This window comes from Ptychodera flava, chromosome 7 (assembly GCF_041260155.1).
Source record: "Ptychodera flava strain L36383 chromosome 7, AS_Pfla_20210202, whole genome shotgun sequence".
NCBI classification, from domain to species: Eukaryota; Metazoa; Hemichordata; class Enteropneusta; family Ptychoderidae; genus Ptychodera; species Ptychodera flava.
The window spans coordinates 36,615,093-36,635,544 of NC_091934.1; the positions used below are offsets into that span (position 1 = coordinate 36,615,093).

The window sequence follows — 20,452 nt, forward strand, 5'->3', positions numbered from 1 at the left end:
TGCTGTCAAACGAATGTACATGTAACTGAGATAGTACCCCTATGTATTGTCAAGGTGAACGTGCTTTCATTGCAGTGACAATTCTCATGCACACCCAATGCTCAACACGAATACCTGATGGCACTTCTTCAGGCATATCTTGGGGCACTCAAACATGTTGTTGTTGTTTTTTTTTGTTTAAAATGTATGTAGATTGTTGTAAGGTAGAAAGTTTAGTGATATCGCTTTACAAATAATCTAAGAAGACTGCAGCTATGTAATGAAATGCTTTGCAAAAGTAGCTCGGATATCGCGAAACACTTTGTAAGCTCTTGCTTTCTTGAACGTGATCTGCTCGATTGCACGCCAAATTCACAAGTAGGTTTTGTGCTGCATATAGTATTGTATCACTTGATTAGAGAATACTTATACACATATAATTATATATAATATTTTTGCTACTGTAACGTTCACTTTTCCGGTGTAAGGACTTGTTTCTATTATCCAAAGGGAATGAAGCCCGTTTATCCATGTTTTGTGTCTAGAACTCTCCATCCTTCGACAGGAAATCCGCTACTTTGGCCATACTCGGAGAGAGAGAGATGTTCTTAACTTACCTTCTGGGCAATGATGGTCATTTACGTGTAAATATCAAAATTGAGCTAACGTGTTACTGGTTGCGGCCTTGGCAAGTAGGGTTACCATTCCGATTTTTATTTTGATTGATTATTTCTTCTGTATACATCTTTTGCATTTGTGAAGAAAAAGACAACATTTGACATGAAACAAATTTGAAAACTGATTTGTAGAATGCGTTCGTTGATGAGGAAAGACAAGTTGCATCGAATTTTGTTTTATATTGAAGCCTTATCTTTACTCCCACTTCCTCTAATTCACTTCACACCGACGTTTTACGAAAAGAGTTATGCATAACGCGAGTTAAGAAAAAATAACTTGTAAAACAAATAAAAAGCTAAATAAATTATTGTTTTCTAAACAAAACACCCACTTCTTGTTCAGCTCAGTTTTACCTTCAATCCATCTCTTTCATTCTTCTGATAACTAAATATTTTACTCAATCATGAAAAGATTTTTAAAGACTAAAAAAGATTTGATTTTTTTTGTAAAGTGCAGAAAGAAAGTGTTGACGTCACTCATTTAACTTAATTAGAAGGAAATATCATCGAGAAAGTACTTTATCTGTAGATAAAATGTTAAAGTATACGTAGATCTTTCTGTGTTAATTAATACCAGGTCGGTCATTCCGAGGTACAAGTAAATTTTCCCGCATCAAGCACGATATTGCTATGATAGCTGACAAGGCATACATCAAAGGGGATTGTCTAACGATGGAACTGCAGTCTTCAACAGGGGGTACTGTTGGTTTTGGCGTTGGTGGGTCATGCATTAATTCACCTCTCCTGAAAACATGCATCGGCATGGCAGGGGTGTACAGCAGTACCAGTTCGTCGATGATGTCGCCCTCTGACGACCGGAACCGAGCAACGAGTGGAATCTCGCCTCTGTATGTCTCCAGATACCAGGCCATTTGTCCTTCCATGGTGACAACGAACATATTCTCTTCTGGTGAGGGTATAAATTCTCCCAGTCCGTACTCTCCATAGCGATAACGAAGATTTTCAGATCCATCTTCATGCCAAATACTGCAATTACCCAACGCCTTATGACCATACACACCTACGTAATCATCAAGAGGGTGAGTGGTATGAACTTTGTGAAATTTCATCTTATTTACTTTCTTTTCATTTTCTCTGTTTCCCTCGGGGCTCGGTTGCCATGGTTCTGGAAAAGTACACGCAGTAGTAGTGTTCAACCAGGGTTCTTCACCGAGTAAGAGGTCAGTGGCAAAGGCTTCAATTCTTTGCATCGCAGCGTGATCGTTGCCATCATACGGACCGTTTGCACCAATGAAAACACCAACGTTTACTTCTGGGTAAACAGCAAGACGTGAACCAAATGCTTGGAAACTTCCACGATGAAAATTTTTCTCATATCCTGAAAGGAAAGACAATTCTGCATCAATGCTTAAATTTAAGATATTCAATATCGACGTGTCGTATTATTGATTTAAAATGCGTATATGGGAGATTTTACAAATCTTTCTACCAACTTTCCAGCTATGCATGTTATGCAATTGTTGAGCTTATTCTTGATTGGTGCAGTGTGCAGTATTCTAATGTGTGTTGAACCACCTTTTTTGAGAAGTCATGTTGAAGCCAGGTGAGGTTAATCGCTTACGTCGTTGCTAGATAAGAGAGTATGGCAGGCTGCGAATTCGAATGCGACAGAAAAAAATCATGAATACGAGTCACAACATACGTTGCGATTTTATTTATACCTCTGTACATAAAGTTACTCCAGCCTAAAGCATAGCTGTGTGATGATTCGTCCACTGGAAATGTCGGTCTTGATTGGATGTAGGGATTGTGTTTCGCAGTTTGAGGGCGCAGTGTCTCTCGGAGATAATTCTCATCTACCAGCTGTGCGCCGGACTCGTTCTTTCCTCCACTCAATATGAAGTTCATGTACTTTGCCATGTCTACGGCATTAGATGTAATTCCTCCAGCCGCTACCATAGCATTGGTTATGCTGTTCAGAAAGAGAGGTAGATATGAGGTAATAGCTATTTTTTGCCCTTTGATAGACTCCATCGATCGGATTAAACACCATACACCACTTGTTGATTCATGTCCAACTTTCTGTGTACTACATTGCAATCTTAAAGTACTTATGAAATTAGAGCATAAATTATGTACAAAACTGCCTACATGCAACAGCTATTAATGGAAGGCTGTTCATTTGACCAAACAACATGCTTCTGTAAGGAGCATTACTCAGTGATCCAAGTATTTCGGTGTACGCCCGACGTGTCTTGACACAGAACCAAACACCTTCGTCTGTGAGTTCGTACTGCTTGCACACATTGTGGAGTCGTAATCAGAAAGTGTGCTGTTTGTTCCAAAAAGAATCCCGTTGAAAAAATTTGGTGACGCAACATTTTTTTCAAAAACGTTGAATACTGGTAATACAACTCCTACATATAGCATTTCAATAACACATACAGCTTATTACTCTCTTCAAGTCACTGATGTAGAACTGTATACTCACGGGTTAAGTGCTGTTGATGTATGCAATTGAAGGGGGGTGGCTAACTAAGGTAAACATTCATCAGAACTTCCCGACATGGAATATCAGCGAACGATTTAAAATAGTTCTTCAATTGTTAGTTGGTAATCGTTGATTTTGACAGATTATACGAGCTTTGCATAATGGTTCCGAATAAAAGAAAGCGTGTTTTACAGATGATAAATTATACTGCCCCATGAATATTGCAAATACTCACACATAAGTTGACTTGTTAAAATGATGCCAATACTGGTCAGGCATCCATATGTAGGATTCGGAGAAATCTTCATGGTCCCAGTCCAAATGCACAAATCCTGATGACGTCATTCCAAGCGGATCATATATGTGCTCTCTGATCAGGTTCTCAAACGTGTCACCTTCGAGTTCTTCAGCTATTTCACCAGCCACGGCGTACATGGTATTCAGGTAGGAGTATTTGCTTCTGAACGGACAAATCTCGCCCAAGTATTGGCGATGCCTGATACAACAAATTCACAAGTATATGATAGTTACTGATATTTAAATCGGCTTTGATTTAAAATACCTGAGGATATAGAATGATACCTGATTGGCAGATTGTAGGACTCGTTCCACTAACTAGTCATATGAATACAATATGACTGTCAGGTGATCGACTCATTTGCATATGATCGTGAGCCCCTTTGCATTCGCTAAATATCCACATTAGCACATATAATGTAGCTTTGTAGGAGTTGCCCCTTTCAGTGTAAATATTGTACTTTCACTCACTGCCCATTATACTCGGTTTACAATTAAATGGAATATAACGATAGAAGCCTTAAATTTATAATATGAAATAAAGCCATTTTACAGCGCATACCTAATATGTATCTTAAGCTCTAGAACCTTACTCAACTGTTTTAAAGTGTAAAGTGCCTTTTTATCGCACATGAATTGGTTATAACTGGCAAAGCTTTTTTAAGCAAAACTTGGAAGTTGAAAACTATCCTGGTCAAATATCATATAATCAGAGAAAAGCTTTCACATTAAGACTGGTCAATTTTAGGGGTATGTGATGAAAAGCCGATACAAACGTTCGACCTTTACTTTTAACTTGATCGAAGCATTCACTGATTCAATGTAACCTGTGAGATTTCTTAGCTTCCTTTGCGGAGTAGGGCAGTAACTGAGATTAATATGAGCAAATGGACTTAAGGTAGCATGCGTCTCGAAAGTAAAAGACTTGAACTTTTGCTCAAAATTTCCTAACTGAAACTTTCAACCATTCTCTTACCAAATCAACAATAAAAATCGGGGATCGCTGTGCAAAGTTTGGAACAAACGAAACAAATTGCCAACCATTTTGGCGACATTTGAAATTCAAAATGGCCGCCATCCCCGTGTTAGCTCTATCGGGAAAATTAAATTTTGGATTTTCGAAAAACTAAGACGGTAAAAGTTTTTCTTTCTCCAAGAGCTTTAAAATGAGCCCCCACAAGTGGTAGATCAGAAAAGAATTGTAAAAGTTTGGGAGTCTGAATATCTGTCCCCGAGGCGCGTTCTCCTTCACAAGAACGTTTGCTAGTCACAGGTGTTTGAAAAGTGCAGTCAAAATACAGTATAGTATGTTTTACATATTTTGAGTGAATGAATGAATGAGTGAAGTAAGTTATGGTGATTTTACCTGAAAATTGAAAATACCAATGTTTTTATAACTAAATGCTCATGGCCTACAATTTCCACTCACTGCCAAATCTAAAGGCGAGATGCAATACGGAAATAAAGTCAAAGTCATCGGTTTATCGTTCGTCAGTTTCTTTCATTTTGTCAGTCTGAATATGGGCTGTTTGTAACTTACTTGACATAGTCAGACCTGTCTACGTTGACAAAGCCTCCCATAAACAAATACAAAGTGTCTTCTGCAGTGCACACTTTATGCGATAAGAGGTCATACATCGTGGTCTGGGTGTTGCGATAGTCGTCTCCATGATTGATGGCAATGTCGGATATATACTCGTTGTATGGCGTCGACCAGGAGATGTCTTGGTGCTTGCTAAGTATCTTAGCCATTAGACTGGCCGTGAATGACTTGGAAAGCGATGCCATGTTAAATAGTGTGTGTTCAGTAACTGGTGTTCCTTTGTCCATATCGCTGACACCGTAGCCCTTAGCGACAACTGTCTGTCCATCTTTCACCATGGACAGCGTTAGACCGGGAACGTTTTTGCAGGTCATGGTGGCATTGACAAATACGTCGAGCGCTTCCAATTCTTCATCTGTCAAAGCTGAACATTCCCATGCACGCAGGGAAAGTAATGTCAGAACTGTAAAGCATAACTGGCGGACAGAGATTTTCCTCGACATGACGAAAATTCGATGCCGTCCTTCAGATGTAGATGCGCTTCAAGGGTAGACTGGAGTGAACTACCCAACGAAGTGTAATATTGCGTCACTATTTGAACTTATCTCGGGTCATGTTTGTATATCCTAACATACTTATCATTCCTTCACGTATGGATACAATTATACCAATACATACACCCCATCTATGTATACACAACGTTCATTTGCTTGTTGCTTCATGCGAACTTTACAATAATCGATATTGAAGTGAAATCTCATCATCAGCGCTTTCATTATTGCCAATAAGTATGCATCGTTTAATTTTCAATCACATATTGTAAACATTTTTATTGTCAACAAAATGCTGACACGTACCTGGTATCAATATGTCAACACTCGCGTCATAGTAATATGTCATTTTGTTATGCAAATAACATGTTATAACATGTTATTTTAACGTCATCACCGAAATTAAGTTGTAGCTGTGGAAACTGTCAACAATGTTGCTGTTTCTAACTCGCGCTCCAGTGATTTTTACCACTACATTTCAAAACATAAAGCGCGCATGGCATTGACATTGGTAGGGACTAAAGAAGCACTGATAAAAAAGTAACCGACAATCATGGCAAATATTTACAGACACAGCTAAGCAAAACATCAAAACCCACACAATCCGTGACACCAAACCGTGCATCAATTGATAGCTCTCTTAAAGGGAGGCGGTCGTCGGAACTGCGCTCAATGATCGCTAGCGACCCCTACGACCACAGTCACCTGTGGTCTATTCCGCTCTGCGTATATATATATATATATATATATATATATATATATATATATATATATATATATATATATATATATATATATATATATATATATATATGGCCCACAGATGTGTGTACATATGCCTTAGAATGTACACACGTCTATGGGGCGCATAGACGCAGAGCAGAATGGACCACAGGTGACTGTGCCTACGACAGTAAACACTGTATCAAAGGTACGTTGGCGATTGATGAAAGTTAAAACATGTTTGTCATCAAAAACTTTAAATGTTGTAGCAATGTTGACATGATGCATCTATATGTAGTGCATGAAATACATTGTTTGTAAACAAAAAGTCGTACTTGCGCATTTCCGACGATCGCTTCCCTTTAAAGGATCACATTCCTCTATAACTAGTACAATAACAGAATACTCGATATGAAACACAATGAAGTGGCGTTGGAGTTATAGAAAAGGTTTAAATTCAGTAATATTCTCGATCAGGTTCGAACTCACAAGTACAGCACCCAGTGCACCTGGCGAAGACTCATCACTGTTGATGTCTATTGCCGCCGGTCTCTTCCTTGAGTGTTCGTAACATTAAAAGCTCGGTCTTTGTCCTCATTAGCATATATTCTAGCTATGTTGACAGCGCATATGGCAAAGTATTTTAATCAGCCATGGAATGCTATGCCGAAGCTGGAAAGCCAACACACCACATTGCCGCATGGACGATACTCCTCCATTTGACAGATGTCACACACACAGAGAACAGGGCGGAGCTGAGAACAAAAGTCACACTGGTGCTTTAATTCACATGCTTCATCTGTAGATCAAAGCGCTAAATGTCAAGTTATCAACATTCCACATCGTTGAATTTACAAACACGTATTTTTTGCTTGAAGAACATTCTTTCTATTTCATGTATTTATTTATTTATTTATTTATTTATTTATCTATTTATTTATTTATTTACTGAGTCACTCACTGTCTTACATAATAAGAGGAGAGAATGCCAATCGTTCAAACATGCCAAGTAGTTTAACCAAGAAACCCAAGAAGTAAAGTAATCAAATTGACAAATTTCAAAAGAGAACGTCCGATTTCGCACCTAGAACCGAAACTGTTTCGCCTCTAGCGTGCCATCTACAAAGTTACAAAATAATATCGTGTGAAATATTTAAGCAATGATGTACAACACTCCAGTGGCACATAATGACGAAAGCAAACTTTGCAAGACATGACGTACGGGGCAAAACAGACTACGTATCGAATGCAAAGTTTGTTGAGTCCGTTATGGGCCAGGAGGGGAGTACATTGTTGATATTATTTCATAGTTTGGGCGATGCCAGGAAAAATGTAGATTTAGCAAATGGAGGCCACAATACTGGTGTTGCGAATTAAAAGTTGAGGTACCAGTCTAGATTTATGCTTTCAGTAACTGAAGCTGACACACCAAGATGTTAGTAGTATGTAACACTGTAGATCTTTATTACGAGATGGCAAACGTGATTTTCCAGGTCTCGAGTTCTGAGCGTGTATATCCAGGTTACATTCTTTACAAAGTTATACACTTTTCTAAACTTACATAGCTACAAAATTATCATCATTACACAATGGTCGTCACATGGAAATTCCCTCCAGTCTTTGATTGTTTCGTAGGATTACACAATGGAATTTCCCGTTCTCGATTGTTCTCATTCAAGTTTTTACCAATAATTAGTTAAGGATTTGACGCTATTTCCTATCTCCTTCTCATACGATCTTGAACCAACCTTCGCACGCCTTGGCCACGTGAGGGACACTTCGAGAAAAAAGTTTACAAGAGAGAGCGTTACCCTGAATAATCGGATGCATTATCAGTAATAATCTGAGGGTATGACGTCATAAAATTAACTGGTATTGACAAAGCAAAAACGTAATAATATATACTTGGCAAGAACCCGAATTATAAAAAAGCATCGCAAAAAGAGAAATAATACACTTGTCATCTATCAAGAACGCAGTTATATAAACTGAACAAAAATATTGTCAAAATTATCATAAGTTTATACAGCTACTGCCCTGCTACCGCCTAACGGGCAGTGTCACAGTCACTGCGTATACCAATGGATGGTTGCCGTTAAAATATTGATGGTGCATGCAATTTTAGTCGTTTGGAGGCTTCGACTAAATTCAGTAATAGCATTTTTTTCGATGGAATGGAATTTAAGGACGAAGTCGCCATGGCAACACAAAGGGAAATGATGAAATGATTGTGTTGATTAAACCGCAAATTAACTGGGAAGGGGAGGTCGATTGGGGTCTTGACCATGAACTACTTAGTAATATACCCGCGACGAACTCTCTCTCATCCAGCAGCTCTACTGCATCTCATTGTAATGGTAAAGCATGTATGAAAGCATAAAAATGCACAGCATTTCCGAATGAGAAACAGTTGCAGCATGGTCCTTGACGGGTGGCTCTGTCAAAGTTGGTTTTGGAGTTGGTGGGTCCACAAGCATCTCTCCCCTTTTAAACCAATGCTCGGGGAAAATCGGCACGTCGGGTACCGAAGCTCGTCGATGACGTCACCCTCGGAAGACTTAAACCGCGCCGGCATGGAACGCCGTACATGTCGAGATACCAAGCCATAGGGCCTACAATGGTGACGAAGAAGATGTTCTCCTGTGGTGTCGGTATTAACTCACCGATAGCATACTCTCCATATTGATAACTAAGATTTTCAGACCCATCTTCAAGCCAAACAGAGCAATTGCCCAAAGCCTTATGACCATACACACCAACATAATCTTCAAGGGGACGAGAGGTCTGAACTTTAGAAGCAGGCAATTTCTTTAATTCATTTTCATGCGCCATTTTACCTATTTCATAGGATGCTACAATAGGGTCTAGAACTGCTGCAGAGCTTAGTTGCCATGGTTCGGGAAAAGTACACGCAGTGGTAGTGTTCAACCAGGGTTCTTCACCGAGTAAGAGATCTGAAGCAAAAGCTTCAATCCGTTGCATGGCAGCGCCGTCGTCGCCGTCCCAAGGGCCGTTGACACTGACAAAAACACCAACGTTGGCGTCGGGGTAGATATTTAGCCGAGAGCCAAACGCCGGAACGAACCACCGTGTGAATTTTTCACGTACCCTGGTAAAAGAGCAACTGAAGACGTAAACCGAGTTAGTCATCTAGAGTATGCAGTGAATCTTTTTGAGCTAGTGGCAAATCTTCGCATTGATATCGGTGTATGACTTTTTTTGGCCGAATCTCTCCGCTGATAATGTGGATAATACCACAGTCACCTGTGGTCTGTTCCGCTCTGCGTCTATGCGCCCCATAGATGTGTGTACATATGCCTTTTCTTCTCGACATATGTACACACGTCTATGGGGTGCATAGACACAGAACGGAATAGACCACAGGTGACTGTGATAATACACACCTTGATTTAGTTGTGTTGATGTATTCAGTCATTTGAGGATAACATATTTTGATTAGATAACTTCATTGGCGGTGTAAAGTAAGTGATTTGGTTTAGATTTGACCACCAATTTTGCTAGAATATAAATTTCGAAAAAACGTCATGTTTGACTGACGACATTTTTGCCTCATCATACCTCTGTACATATTGTTATCCAAGCCGTAGCGTTCAACCAGGGTTCTTCACCAAATAAGAGGTCAGTGGCGAAGGCTCAAAAGGGAATGCAGCCCGTTTATCCCTGTTTTGTGTCTAGAACAATCCATCCTTCGACAAGGATCCGCTACTTGGCCATACCCGGATCTCGAGCTCATCAACGACGGTGAGATCACGATGTTCTTAACTTACCTCCTGGGCAATGATGATCATTTACGTTGTTACGTGCAGAGAAAACGAACAAAAGGGTGAACTCAGCAGTTAACGTTTAAACAAAATTTATTACAAAAATAAAACTAATTGCTAAGTCAGGGATAGAGTACAAGCTTTAAAAGTGTACAGACTACTTATCTCAGCTCGGACGGCAAAGCTCCAGTCTCAGAGTTGTAACAGTCAGTCGGATGAATGAACAGTCCTTTAGCTTGCAGGCTTGAAGTTGCACAAAGTCCACAGTATAAATCCAGCGTTGGCAGTGAAGGTCTTGAAAAGTCTTGAGAATGACTACTGCTGGAGTTTAGTAACAAACAAGAGACACGATCCCAAAGTCTGGCTGGAAGCTGTGCACGTCCCTTTGTATACACATGTGCTTACATAAGAGCATATAAGAACAGTCTAGAACTTTTATTGACATGCTAATTACTGTTCTAAAATTATCTCTCTTACACAACTAATTAAGTTCCAGAACATTCCAAACATGACTAATTGAATTCAAGGTTGTGAGGTCATTAAGGGTAGTGACCTTGAGAATGTTCTAGACTAATTGAACTCAGGTCATGATGAGTGTGGGGGAAAATGACCTACATAACAACGTGTAAATGTCAAAATTGAGCTAACGTGAAGATTTTACCTGACCAGGAAACGGTGATTGCTGCAATCCACATGTCGTTTTCCTACCCGAGTGGAATAACACCGATGGCTTTAGTTTGGTAAGTCATTTGACTGTTGTCTGTTGTTATACTGAAGTAATCTCTATAAAAGACCTGGTCATGTCGTACTGGTTACCCTAACCTTGGCAAGTAGGATTACCAATCCGATTTATATTTTGATTGATTATTTCTTCTGTATACATATTTTGTTCGACATCTTTTGCATTTGCGAAGAAACAGACATTAATTTGACATGAAACAAATTTGAAAACTGATTTGTAGAATGCGTTTGTTGATAAGGAAAGACAAGTTGGGTCGAATTTTGTTTTATATTGAAGCCTTATCTTTACTCCCACTTCCTCTAATTCTCTTCACACCGACGTTTACGAAAATATTATGCATAACGCAAGTTAAGAAAAATAACTTGTAAAACAAATAACAAACCAAATAAATATCGTTTTCTCAACAAAACACCCACCTCTTTTTCTGCTCAGTTTTACTTTCAATCCATCGCTTTTATTCTTCTGATAACAAAATATTTTACTCAATCATGAAAAGATTTTTAAAGACTAAAAAAGATTTGATATTTTTGTAAAGTGAAGAAAGAAAGTGTTGACGTCACTCATTTAACTTAATTTTAAGGAAATATTAGAGAAGCATCATCGAGGAAGTACTTTATCTGTAGATAAAAAGTTAAAGTATACGTGGATCTTTCTGTGTTAATTAGGGAGCCGTCATTATTTACGGCCTGGGGGTCGGAGGAATTGCTTTCGAAACTCCAAAATTTCGAGTAACCCCCCCTGCCAACCATGACGTGTTTGAGTAACCCCCCCTCTCTGCTACAGAAAATCTGAGTGACCCCCCTCCCCCCCAAAAAAAAATTGGGAAAGTTAAATATCTATACAGTAAAATGGATTGCTGCTGCGACGGGCCCTGTACAGACCCTGATTAAACCCTGTGGTATAGGTCTTTGTCGGAAGGAGGTTCCAATTGCTGTGGCAGGGGCTGATGTACAGGTCTGTATCCAGCGCTCTGGTGACATGCAGTTATTCTGTAGGATTTTTTTCAAGAGGGGGAAGATGTGGTGCCAAAGCACCACAAGAGACCGCATAAGCGGTCGGGGGGGAGGTCAGGAGGGGGGTGTCCCCCCCCTCCTGCCATTGGAGCTTTGAAAAATAGAGGTTAAAATGGTGTTATTTGGTGGCACTTGGGGAGTATTTTTTTCGTATAAAAAACTCGAAGGAAAATAAATCTCAGACAGTATTCCAAAACTTATATTTCAGTTCACTGATTTTAACTATATTTTTTGAAACCGAAAAAATAGCGACAGACATACATTTATTCACATTTATTATTTATTATTATTTTCCTGCAATAAAAAATGGGTTTGTTGTCAAGGCATTCAACTGGTTTTAAACTTTATAGCATCAGAATAAGCTTGCTTTACACATTTTCCCCTATCGGTAACCTATACAATGTAGAATATAGAAAGCAGACGTTTCTCATTAATGATCAGGCAAGTATATCAATCTTTAATCAGGAAATACTGAAAAATGTACTCAGTACAAGCCTCTAACATAAGGCCTGCCACGTCGAATAGCTGATCATTCTCGTCTGAAGATCACAATAACGTGAAACACATAGTGTAATGAGATTTTAGTTTCTACTTGAAACCACCTGTATTATGATTATATATATATATATATATATATATATATATATATATATATATATATATATATATTATATATATATATATATATATATATATATGTATGTATATTATGTGTGTGTGTGAACACAAATACCGGGTATGAATATACATATCTTTACTATTATTGTTGTATTAATTCGTAACTCCACTAAATGCTTCAATACATGTCAACAAAATTGAGTAGCCCCCCTTTCTTGTTCTCAACTTTTGAGCAACCCCCCTTGTAGCTTTCGATTTTTGAGTGACCCCCCTCAGATTCCTCCGACCCCCCCCCCCCAGGCCATAAATAATGACGGCTCCCTTAATACCAGGTCAGTCATTCCGAGGTACAAGTTAATTTCCAAGCATCGTGCACAATATTGCTACGATAGTTGACAAGGCATACATCAAACAGGATTGTCTAACGATGGAACTGCCGTCTTGAACAGGGGGCACTGTCGGTTTTGGCGTTGGTGGGTCATGCATTAATTCACCTCTCCTGAAAACATGCATCGGCATGACAGGGATGTACGGCACTACCAGTTCGTCGATGATGTCGCCCTCTGACGACCCGAAGCGTGCAACGATTGGAATCTCGCCGGTGTATGTCTCCAGATACCAGGCCATTGGTCCCACCATGGTGATAACAAACATATCCTCTTCAGGTGAGGGTATTAGCTCTCCAAGGCCGTACTCTCCATAGCGATAACGAAGATTTTCAGACCCGTCTTCATGCCAAATAGTGCAATTACCCAACGCCTTATGACCATACACACCTACGTAATCATCAGAGGGCGAGGTGGTATGAACTTTGCGGTTTTTAATCCTATTTACTTGCTTTTCATTTTTCCTATTTCCTTCAGAGCTCGGTTGCCATGGTTCGGGAAAAGTACACGCAGTAGTAGCGTTCAACCAGGGTTCTTCACCAAGTAAGAGGTCAGTGGCGAAGGCTTCAATTCTTTGCATGGCAGCGTGATCGTTGCCATCATACGGACCGTTTGCACCAATGAAAACACCAACGTTCACTTCTGGGTAAACAGCAAGTCGTGAACCAAATGCTGCGAAACTTCCACGATGAAAATTTTTCTCATATCCTGAAAGTAAAGACACTTCTGCATAAATGCTTACATTTATGATATTCAATATCGATGTGTTGTATTATTGATTTAAATTGCGTAGATGGGTGATTTTACAAATCTTACTGCCAACTTTCCAGCTATGCATGTTGAGCAATTGTTGAGCTTATTCTTGATTGATGCAGTGTGCAGTATTCTAATGTGTGTTGAACCACCTTTTTTGAGAAGTCATGTTGAAGCCAGGTGAGGTTAATCGCTTACGTCTTTGCCGGATAAGAGAGTATGGCAGGCTGCGAATTCGAATACGACAGAAAAATATCATGAATACAAGTCACAACATATGTTGCGATTTTATTCATACCTCTGTACATAAAGTTACTCCAGCCTAAAGCATAGCTATGTGATGATTCATCCACTGGAAATGTCGGTCTTGATTGAATGTAGGGATTGTGTTTCGCAGTTTGAGGGAGCAGAGTCTCTCGGAGATAACTCTCATCTACCAGCTGTTCGCCGGACTCATCCTTTCCTCCACTCAATATGAAGTTCATGTACTTTACCATGTCTACGGCGTTAGACATAATTCCCCCAGCTGCTACTATGGCATTGGTTATGCTGTTCAGAAAAAGAGGTAGAAATGAGGTAATAGCTATTTTTTACCTTTTTCATAGACTCCATTCATCGGATAAACACCGTACACCACTTGTTGATTCATGTCCAACTTTCTGTGTACTACATATTGCAATCTTAAAGTACTTATGAAATTAGTGCATAAATTATGTACAAAACTGCCTACATGCAACAGCTGTTTGACCAAACAACATGCTTCTGCAAGGAGCATTACTCAGTGATCCAAGTATTTCGGTGTACGCCCAACGTGTCTTGACATAGAACCAAACACCGTCGTCTGTGAGTTTGTACTGCTTGCGCACATTGTGGAGTCGTAATCAGAAAGTGTGCTGTTTGTTCCAAAAAGAATCCGTTGAAAAAAATTGGTGACGCAACATTTTTTCAAAAACGTTGAATACTGGTAATACAACTCCTACATATAGAATTTCAATAACACATACAGCTTATTACTCTCAAAGTCACTGATGTAGAACTGTATACTCACGGGTTAAGTGCTGTTGATGTATGCAATTGAAGGGGGTGGCTAACCGAGGTAAAAATTCATCAGAACTTCCCGACATGGAATATCAGCGAACGATTTAAAATAGTTCTTCAATTGTTAGTTGGTAATCGTTCACTTTGACAGATTATACTAGCTTTGCATAATGGTTCCGAATAAGAAAGCGTGTTTTACAGATGATAAATTTACTGGCCCTATGAATATTGCAAATACTCACACATAAGTTGACTTGTTAAAATGATGCCAGTACTGGTCAGGCATCCATATGTAGGATTCGGAGAAATCTTCATGGTCCCAGTCCAAATGCAGAAACCCTGATGACGTCATTCCCAGCGGATCATATATATTCTTTCGGATTAGGTTCTCAAACGTGTCACCTTCAAGTTCTTCAGCTATTTCACCAGCCACGGCATACATGGTATTCAGGTAGGAGTATTTGCTTCTGAACGGACAAATCTCGCCCAAGTATTGGCGATGCCTGATACAACAAATTCACAAGTATATGATAGTTACTGATATTAAATCGGCTTTGATTTAAAATACCAAAGGATATAGAATGATACCTGATTGGCAGATTGTAGGACTCTTCCCACTGACTAGTCATGTGAATACAATATGACTGTCAGGTCGACTCATTTGCATATGATCGTGAGCCCCTTTGCATTCGCTAAATATCCTCATTAGCACATATAATGTAGCTTTGTCGGAGTTGGCCCTTTCAGTGTAAATATTGTACTTTCACCCACTGCCCATTATACTCAATTTACAATGGAATATAACGATAGAAGTCTTAAATTTATAATATAAAATAAAGCCATTTTACAGCGCATACCTGATATGTATCTGAAGATCTAGAAGCTTACTCAACTGTTTTAAAGTGTAAATGCCTTTTTATCGCACATGCATCGGTTATGACTGGCAAAGCTTTCTTCTGCAAAACTTTGAAGTTGAAAACTATCTCAGTCAAATATCATATAATCAGAGAAAAGCTTTCACATTGATACTTCAATTTGGGGGTGTGTGATGAAAAGCCGATACAAACGTTCAACCTTTACTTTAAACTTAATCGAAGCATTCACTGATTCAATGTCACCTGTGAGATTCCTTATTTGCGGAGTAGGCAGTAAATGAGATTAATATGAGCAAATGGACTTAAGGTAGCATGCGTCTCGAAAGTAAAAGACTTGAGATTTTGCTCAAACGTTTGGAAATGAAACTTTCAGCCATTCTCTTACCAAATCAACAATAAAAATCGGGGGTCGCAGTGCAAAGTTTGGAACAAACGAAACAAATTGCCCACCATTTTGCGACATTTGAAATTCAAAATGGCCGCCATCTCCGTGTTAACTCTATGGGGAAAATTAAATTTTGGATTTTCGAAAAACTAAGACGGTTAAAGTTTTTCTTTCTCCGAGAGTTTTAAAATGAGCCCCCACAAGTGGTAGATCAGAAAATAATTGTAGAAATTTGAGAGTCCGACTATCTGTCCCCAAGGCGCGTTCTCCTTCACAAGAACGTTTGTAGTCACAGGTGTTTGAAAAGTGCAGTCAAAATACAGTATGGTATGTTTTACATATTTTGAGTGAATGAATGAATGAATGAACAAAGTTATGATGATTTTACCTGAAAATTGAAAATACCAATGTTTTTATAACTTAATGCTCATAGCCTACAATTTCCACTCACTGCCAAGTCTAAAAGCGAGATGCAATACGGAAATAAGGTCAAAGTCATCGGTTTATCGTTCGTCAGTTTCTTTCATTGTGTCATTCTGAATAGGGGCTGTTTGTAACTTACTTGACATAGTCAGACCAGTCTACGTTGATAAACCCACCCATAAACAAATACAAAGTGTCATCTGCAGTGCATACTTTATGCGATAAGAGGTCATACATCGTGGTCTGGGTGTTGCGGTAGTCGTCCCCATGATTGATGGCAATGTCGGATATATACTCGTTGCACGGCGTCGACCAGGAGATGTCTTGGTGCTTGCTGAATATCTTAGCCATTAGACTGGCCGTGAATGACTTGGAAAGCGATGCCATGTTAAATAGTGTGTGTTCAGTAACTGCTGTTCCTTTGTCCATATCGCTGACACCGTAGCCCTTGGCGACAACTGTCTGTCCATCTTTCACCATGGACAGCGTTAGGCCGGGAACGTTTTTGCAGGTCATGGTGGCATTGACAAATTCGTCAAGCGCTTCCAATTCTTGATCTGTCAACGCTGAACATTCCCGGCACGCAGGGAAAGTAATGTCAGAATGGTAAAGCATAACTGGTGGACAGAGATTTTCTTCGACATGACGAAAATTTGATACCGTCCTTCAGATGTAGATGCGCTTCAAGGGTACCGGAGTGAACTACCCAACGAAGTGTAATTTATATTGCGTCACTATTTGAACTTATCTCGGGTCATGTTTGTATATCGTAACATACTAATCATTCCTTCACGTACCGATACAATTATACCAATGCATACAATCCATCTATGTACACAAACTTCATTTGCTTGTTGCTTCATGCAAACTTTACAATAATCGATATTGAAGTGAAAGCACATCATCAGCGCTTTCATCATTGCCAATAAGTATGCATCGTTAATTTTCAATTACATATTGTAAACATTTTTATTGTCAACAAAATGCTGACACGTACCTGGTATCAATATGTCAACACTCGCGTCATAGTAATATGTCATTTTGTTATGCAAATAACATGTTATAACATGTTATTTTAACGTCATCACCGAAATTAAGTTGTAGCTGTGGAAACTGTCAACAATGTTGCTGTTTCTATCTCGCGCTCCAGTGATTTTTACCACTACATTTCAAAACATAAAGCGCGCATGGCATTGACATTGGTAGGGACTAAAGAAGCACTGATAAAAAAGTAACCGACAATCATGGCAAATATTTACAGACACAGGTTACGCAAAACATCAAAACCCGTCACTAATCCGTGACACCGAACCGTGCATCAATTGATAGCTCTCTTAAAGGGAGGCGGTCGTCGGAACTGCGCTCAATGATCGCTAGCGACCCCTACGACCACAGTCACCTGTGGTCTATTCCGCTCTGCGTAATATATATATATATATATATATATATATATATATATATATATATATATATATATTATATATATATATATATATATATATATATACGCCCACAGACATGTGTACATATGCCTGAGAATGTACACACGTCTATGGGGCGCATAGACGCAGAGCAGAATGGACCACAGGTGACTGTGCCTACGACAGTAAACACTGTATCAAAGGTACGTTGGCGATTGATGAAAGTTAAAACATGTTTGTCATCAAAAACTTTAAATGTTGTAGCAATGTTGACATGATGCATCTATATGTAGTGCATGAAATACATTGTTTGTAAACAAAAAGTCGTACTTGCGCATTTCCGACGATCGCTTCCCTTTAAAGGATCGCATTCGTCTATATCTACTACAATAACATAATACTCGATATTAAACACAATGAAGTGGCGTTGGAATTATAGAAAAGGTTTAAATTCAGTAATATTCTCGATCAGGTTCGAACTCACAAGTACGGCACCTAGTGCACCTTGCGAAGACTCATCATTGCTATTGCTCCGATGAGTCTGTCAAGGCTGCTCGTCTCTTGCTTGAGTGTTAGTAACATTAAAAGCTCGGTCTTTGTCCTCATTTGCATATATTCTAGCTATGTTGACAGCGCATATGGCAAAGTAAATCAGCCATGGAATGCTATGCCGAAGCTTGAAAGCCAACACACCACATTGCCGCATGGACGATACTCCTCCATTTGACAGATGTCACACACACAGAGAACAGGGCGGAGCTGAGAACAAAAGTCACACTGGTGTTTTATTTGACATGCTTCATCTGTAGATCAAAGCGCTAAATGTCAACTTATCAACATTCTACATACAGCAAAAAAAGGAGATGGATGAACAGTCTCATATAGTCCGTGGGCTAGAGGGGGTCTACGTGCACCCCCCACCCCACAGGATAACAAACTGTATTTTTCAGAAGCCTTGGAATCCCTAGAATACGAAATGGAATTTTAACAGAAAAAATATAGGGATGGAATAGCTGTTATGGTCATGTTTTGAAGGGTACCGCAAAATCACGATTTTCCAAGCCAAATGCATTTTCGTCAAAATTGTCTTCTTGTAAGTCATGTGCTGAGCTCATTTTTAACATAACCTCACGTAAAAAAATGGTAGAATTTGATTTTAGCTATGACTGCAATTTTCAATGTAAATTTTGGGGTATGGGGTAAGTTTTGGTCATATTTCATGAAAACTGTGCAAGATATTACATGTTACAATATGTCATTCTAAAGATTAGTTAATTATCTTTCTAATAATACCTAACAAGCCAGGTTATATTCAAAAACAGACTCAACAGATGACTTATAAAAGACAGATTTAACAAAAATGCATGCAAATCTGCAACACTGATATTTTGCGGTACCCTTCAAAATATGACCGCTACAGTTGTAGAGTCCTAATATTTTTTCTGTTAAAAGTCTATTTCATATTTCTCACATGTCCCTGTACCAAATAAAACAGATTTAATAGCAAAAACGGCCAGATTTTTTGTGTCAAGCTAAAAAAATTGTAGAATTTGGTTTTAGCTATGACTGAAATTTTCAATGTAAACTTTGGGGTATGGGGTAGGTTTTGGTTATATATCATGAAAACTGTATAAGATATTGCATGTTACAATATATCATTCAAGAGATTAGTAAATTATCTTTCTAATGATACCTAACAAGCCAGGTTATATTCAAAAACAAGCTCAGCAGTAACTTATAGGAAGACAGTTTTAACAAAAATGCATGCAAATCTGCAACACTGTGATTTTGCGGTACCCTTCAAAATATGGCTGTTACAGCTGTAGATTCCCAATATTTTTTCTGTTAAAAGTCTATTTCATATATCTGACATGTTCCTGTATCAAATAAAACAGATTTTAGACAAAGCATTGCATTTTTCATTATGCCTAGCTAAAAAATTGGTAGAATTTGAGATTTTCTGTAATTTGCAACGTTAAATTTTGGGGTAAGGGGTAAGTTTTGGTTATATTCGACAAAAACTGTAGAAGATATTGCATATTGCAATATGTCATCTTAAAGACGAATCAATTCCCTTTCTAATGATACCAAACAAGTGAGGTTATGTTAAAAAATGAGCTCAGCACATGACTTACAAGAAGACAGATTCGACGAAAATGCATTTGGCTTGGAAAATCGTGATTTTGCGGTACCCTTCAAAACATAGCCTAGAATTCTATTCGTCCGCTTGCCTCCGTACTTCCGGCCCACTGGGCGGAGGTACGGAGGCAAGCGGACGAATAGAATTCTAGGCTATTCAAAACATGACCATAACAGCTATTCCATCCCTATATTTTTTCTGTTAAAATTCCATTTCGTTTTCTAGGGATCCCAAGGCTTATGAAAAATAAAGGTTTGTTATCCTGTGGGGGGGGGGGGGGGCACGTAGACCCCCTCTAGCCCACGGACTAATATACATTACGTTTACTTTTTTGTACGTCCGGCCACAGTCCCTCCACAAATTTGTGGAGGGACTGTGTAGTCCGGCACAAGTTCTGTAGATAACAACATTGCAGATAAAAAGAACCGACTTATTTGAGTGTTTGGATACGGAGGTGCCGAAATATTGCCATTGTTTATTGAAATGATATCTAAACAGTTTGATGTCGGTCTATGTCAACAGTCCAGGTAGACGAAATATGATACTATGAATGCAGACAAATGCTGATTAGAATTTTTGCGAGAACACATGGATACATAGTGAGACTCGGAGAGGATTGAATGAAGCAGCGATTACCACATGTCAGACAGAAAT

The 20,452-nt window shown here is 39.0% G+C and overlaps 2 protein-coding genes across 2 annotated transcripts; both read right to left on the reverse strand.

Annotated features, from left to right (window-relative positions):
* Positions 1 to 706: 706 nt before the first annotated feature.
* LOC139137437 (uncharacterized) lies at positions 707 to 5,530 on the reverse strand. The gene is made up of 4 exons (XM_070705534.1): positions 4,946 to 5,530; positions 3,344 to 3,604; positions 2,339 to 2,589; positions 707 to 1,995 (listed from the first exon to the last, which is right to left on the reverse strand). Exons 1-4 carry the CDS (start codon positions 5,449 to 5,451, stop codon positions 1,220 to 1,222), a joined length of 1,794 nt encoding a protein of 597 aa, XP_070561635.1. The 5' UTR covers positions 5,452 to 5,530; the 3' UTR covers positions 707 to 1,219.
* A 7,168-nt stretch (positions 5,531 to 12,698) lies between these two features.
* LOC139136220 (uncharacterized) lies at positions 12,699 to 16,958 on the reverse strand. The gene is made up of 4 exons (XM_070703962.1): positions 16,377 to 16,958; positions 14,797 to 15,057; positions 13,815 to 14,065; positions 12,699 to 13,471 (listed from the first exon to the last, which is right to left on the reverse strand). The coding sequence occupies exons 1-4, from the start codon at positions 16,850 to 16,852 to the stop codon at positions 12,732 to 12,734; spliced, it is 1,728 nt and encodes a 575-aa protein (XP_070560063.1). The 5' UTR covers positions 16,853 to 16,958; the 3' UTR covers positions 12,699 to 12,731.
* Between the last annotated feature and the right edge of the window lie 3,494 nt (positions 16,959 to 20,452).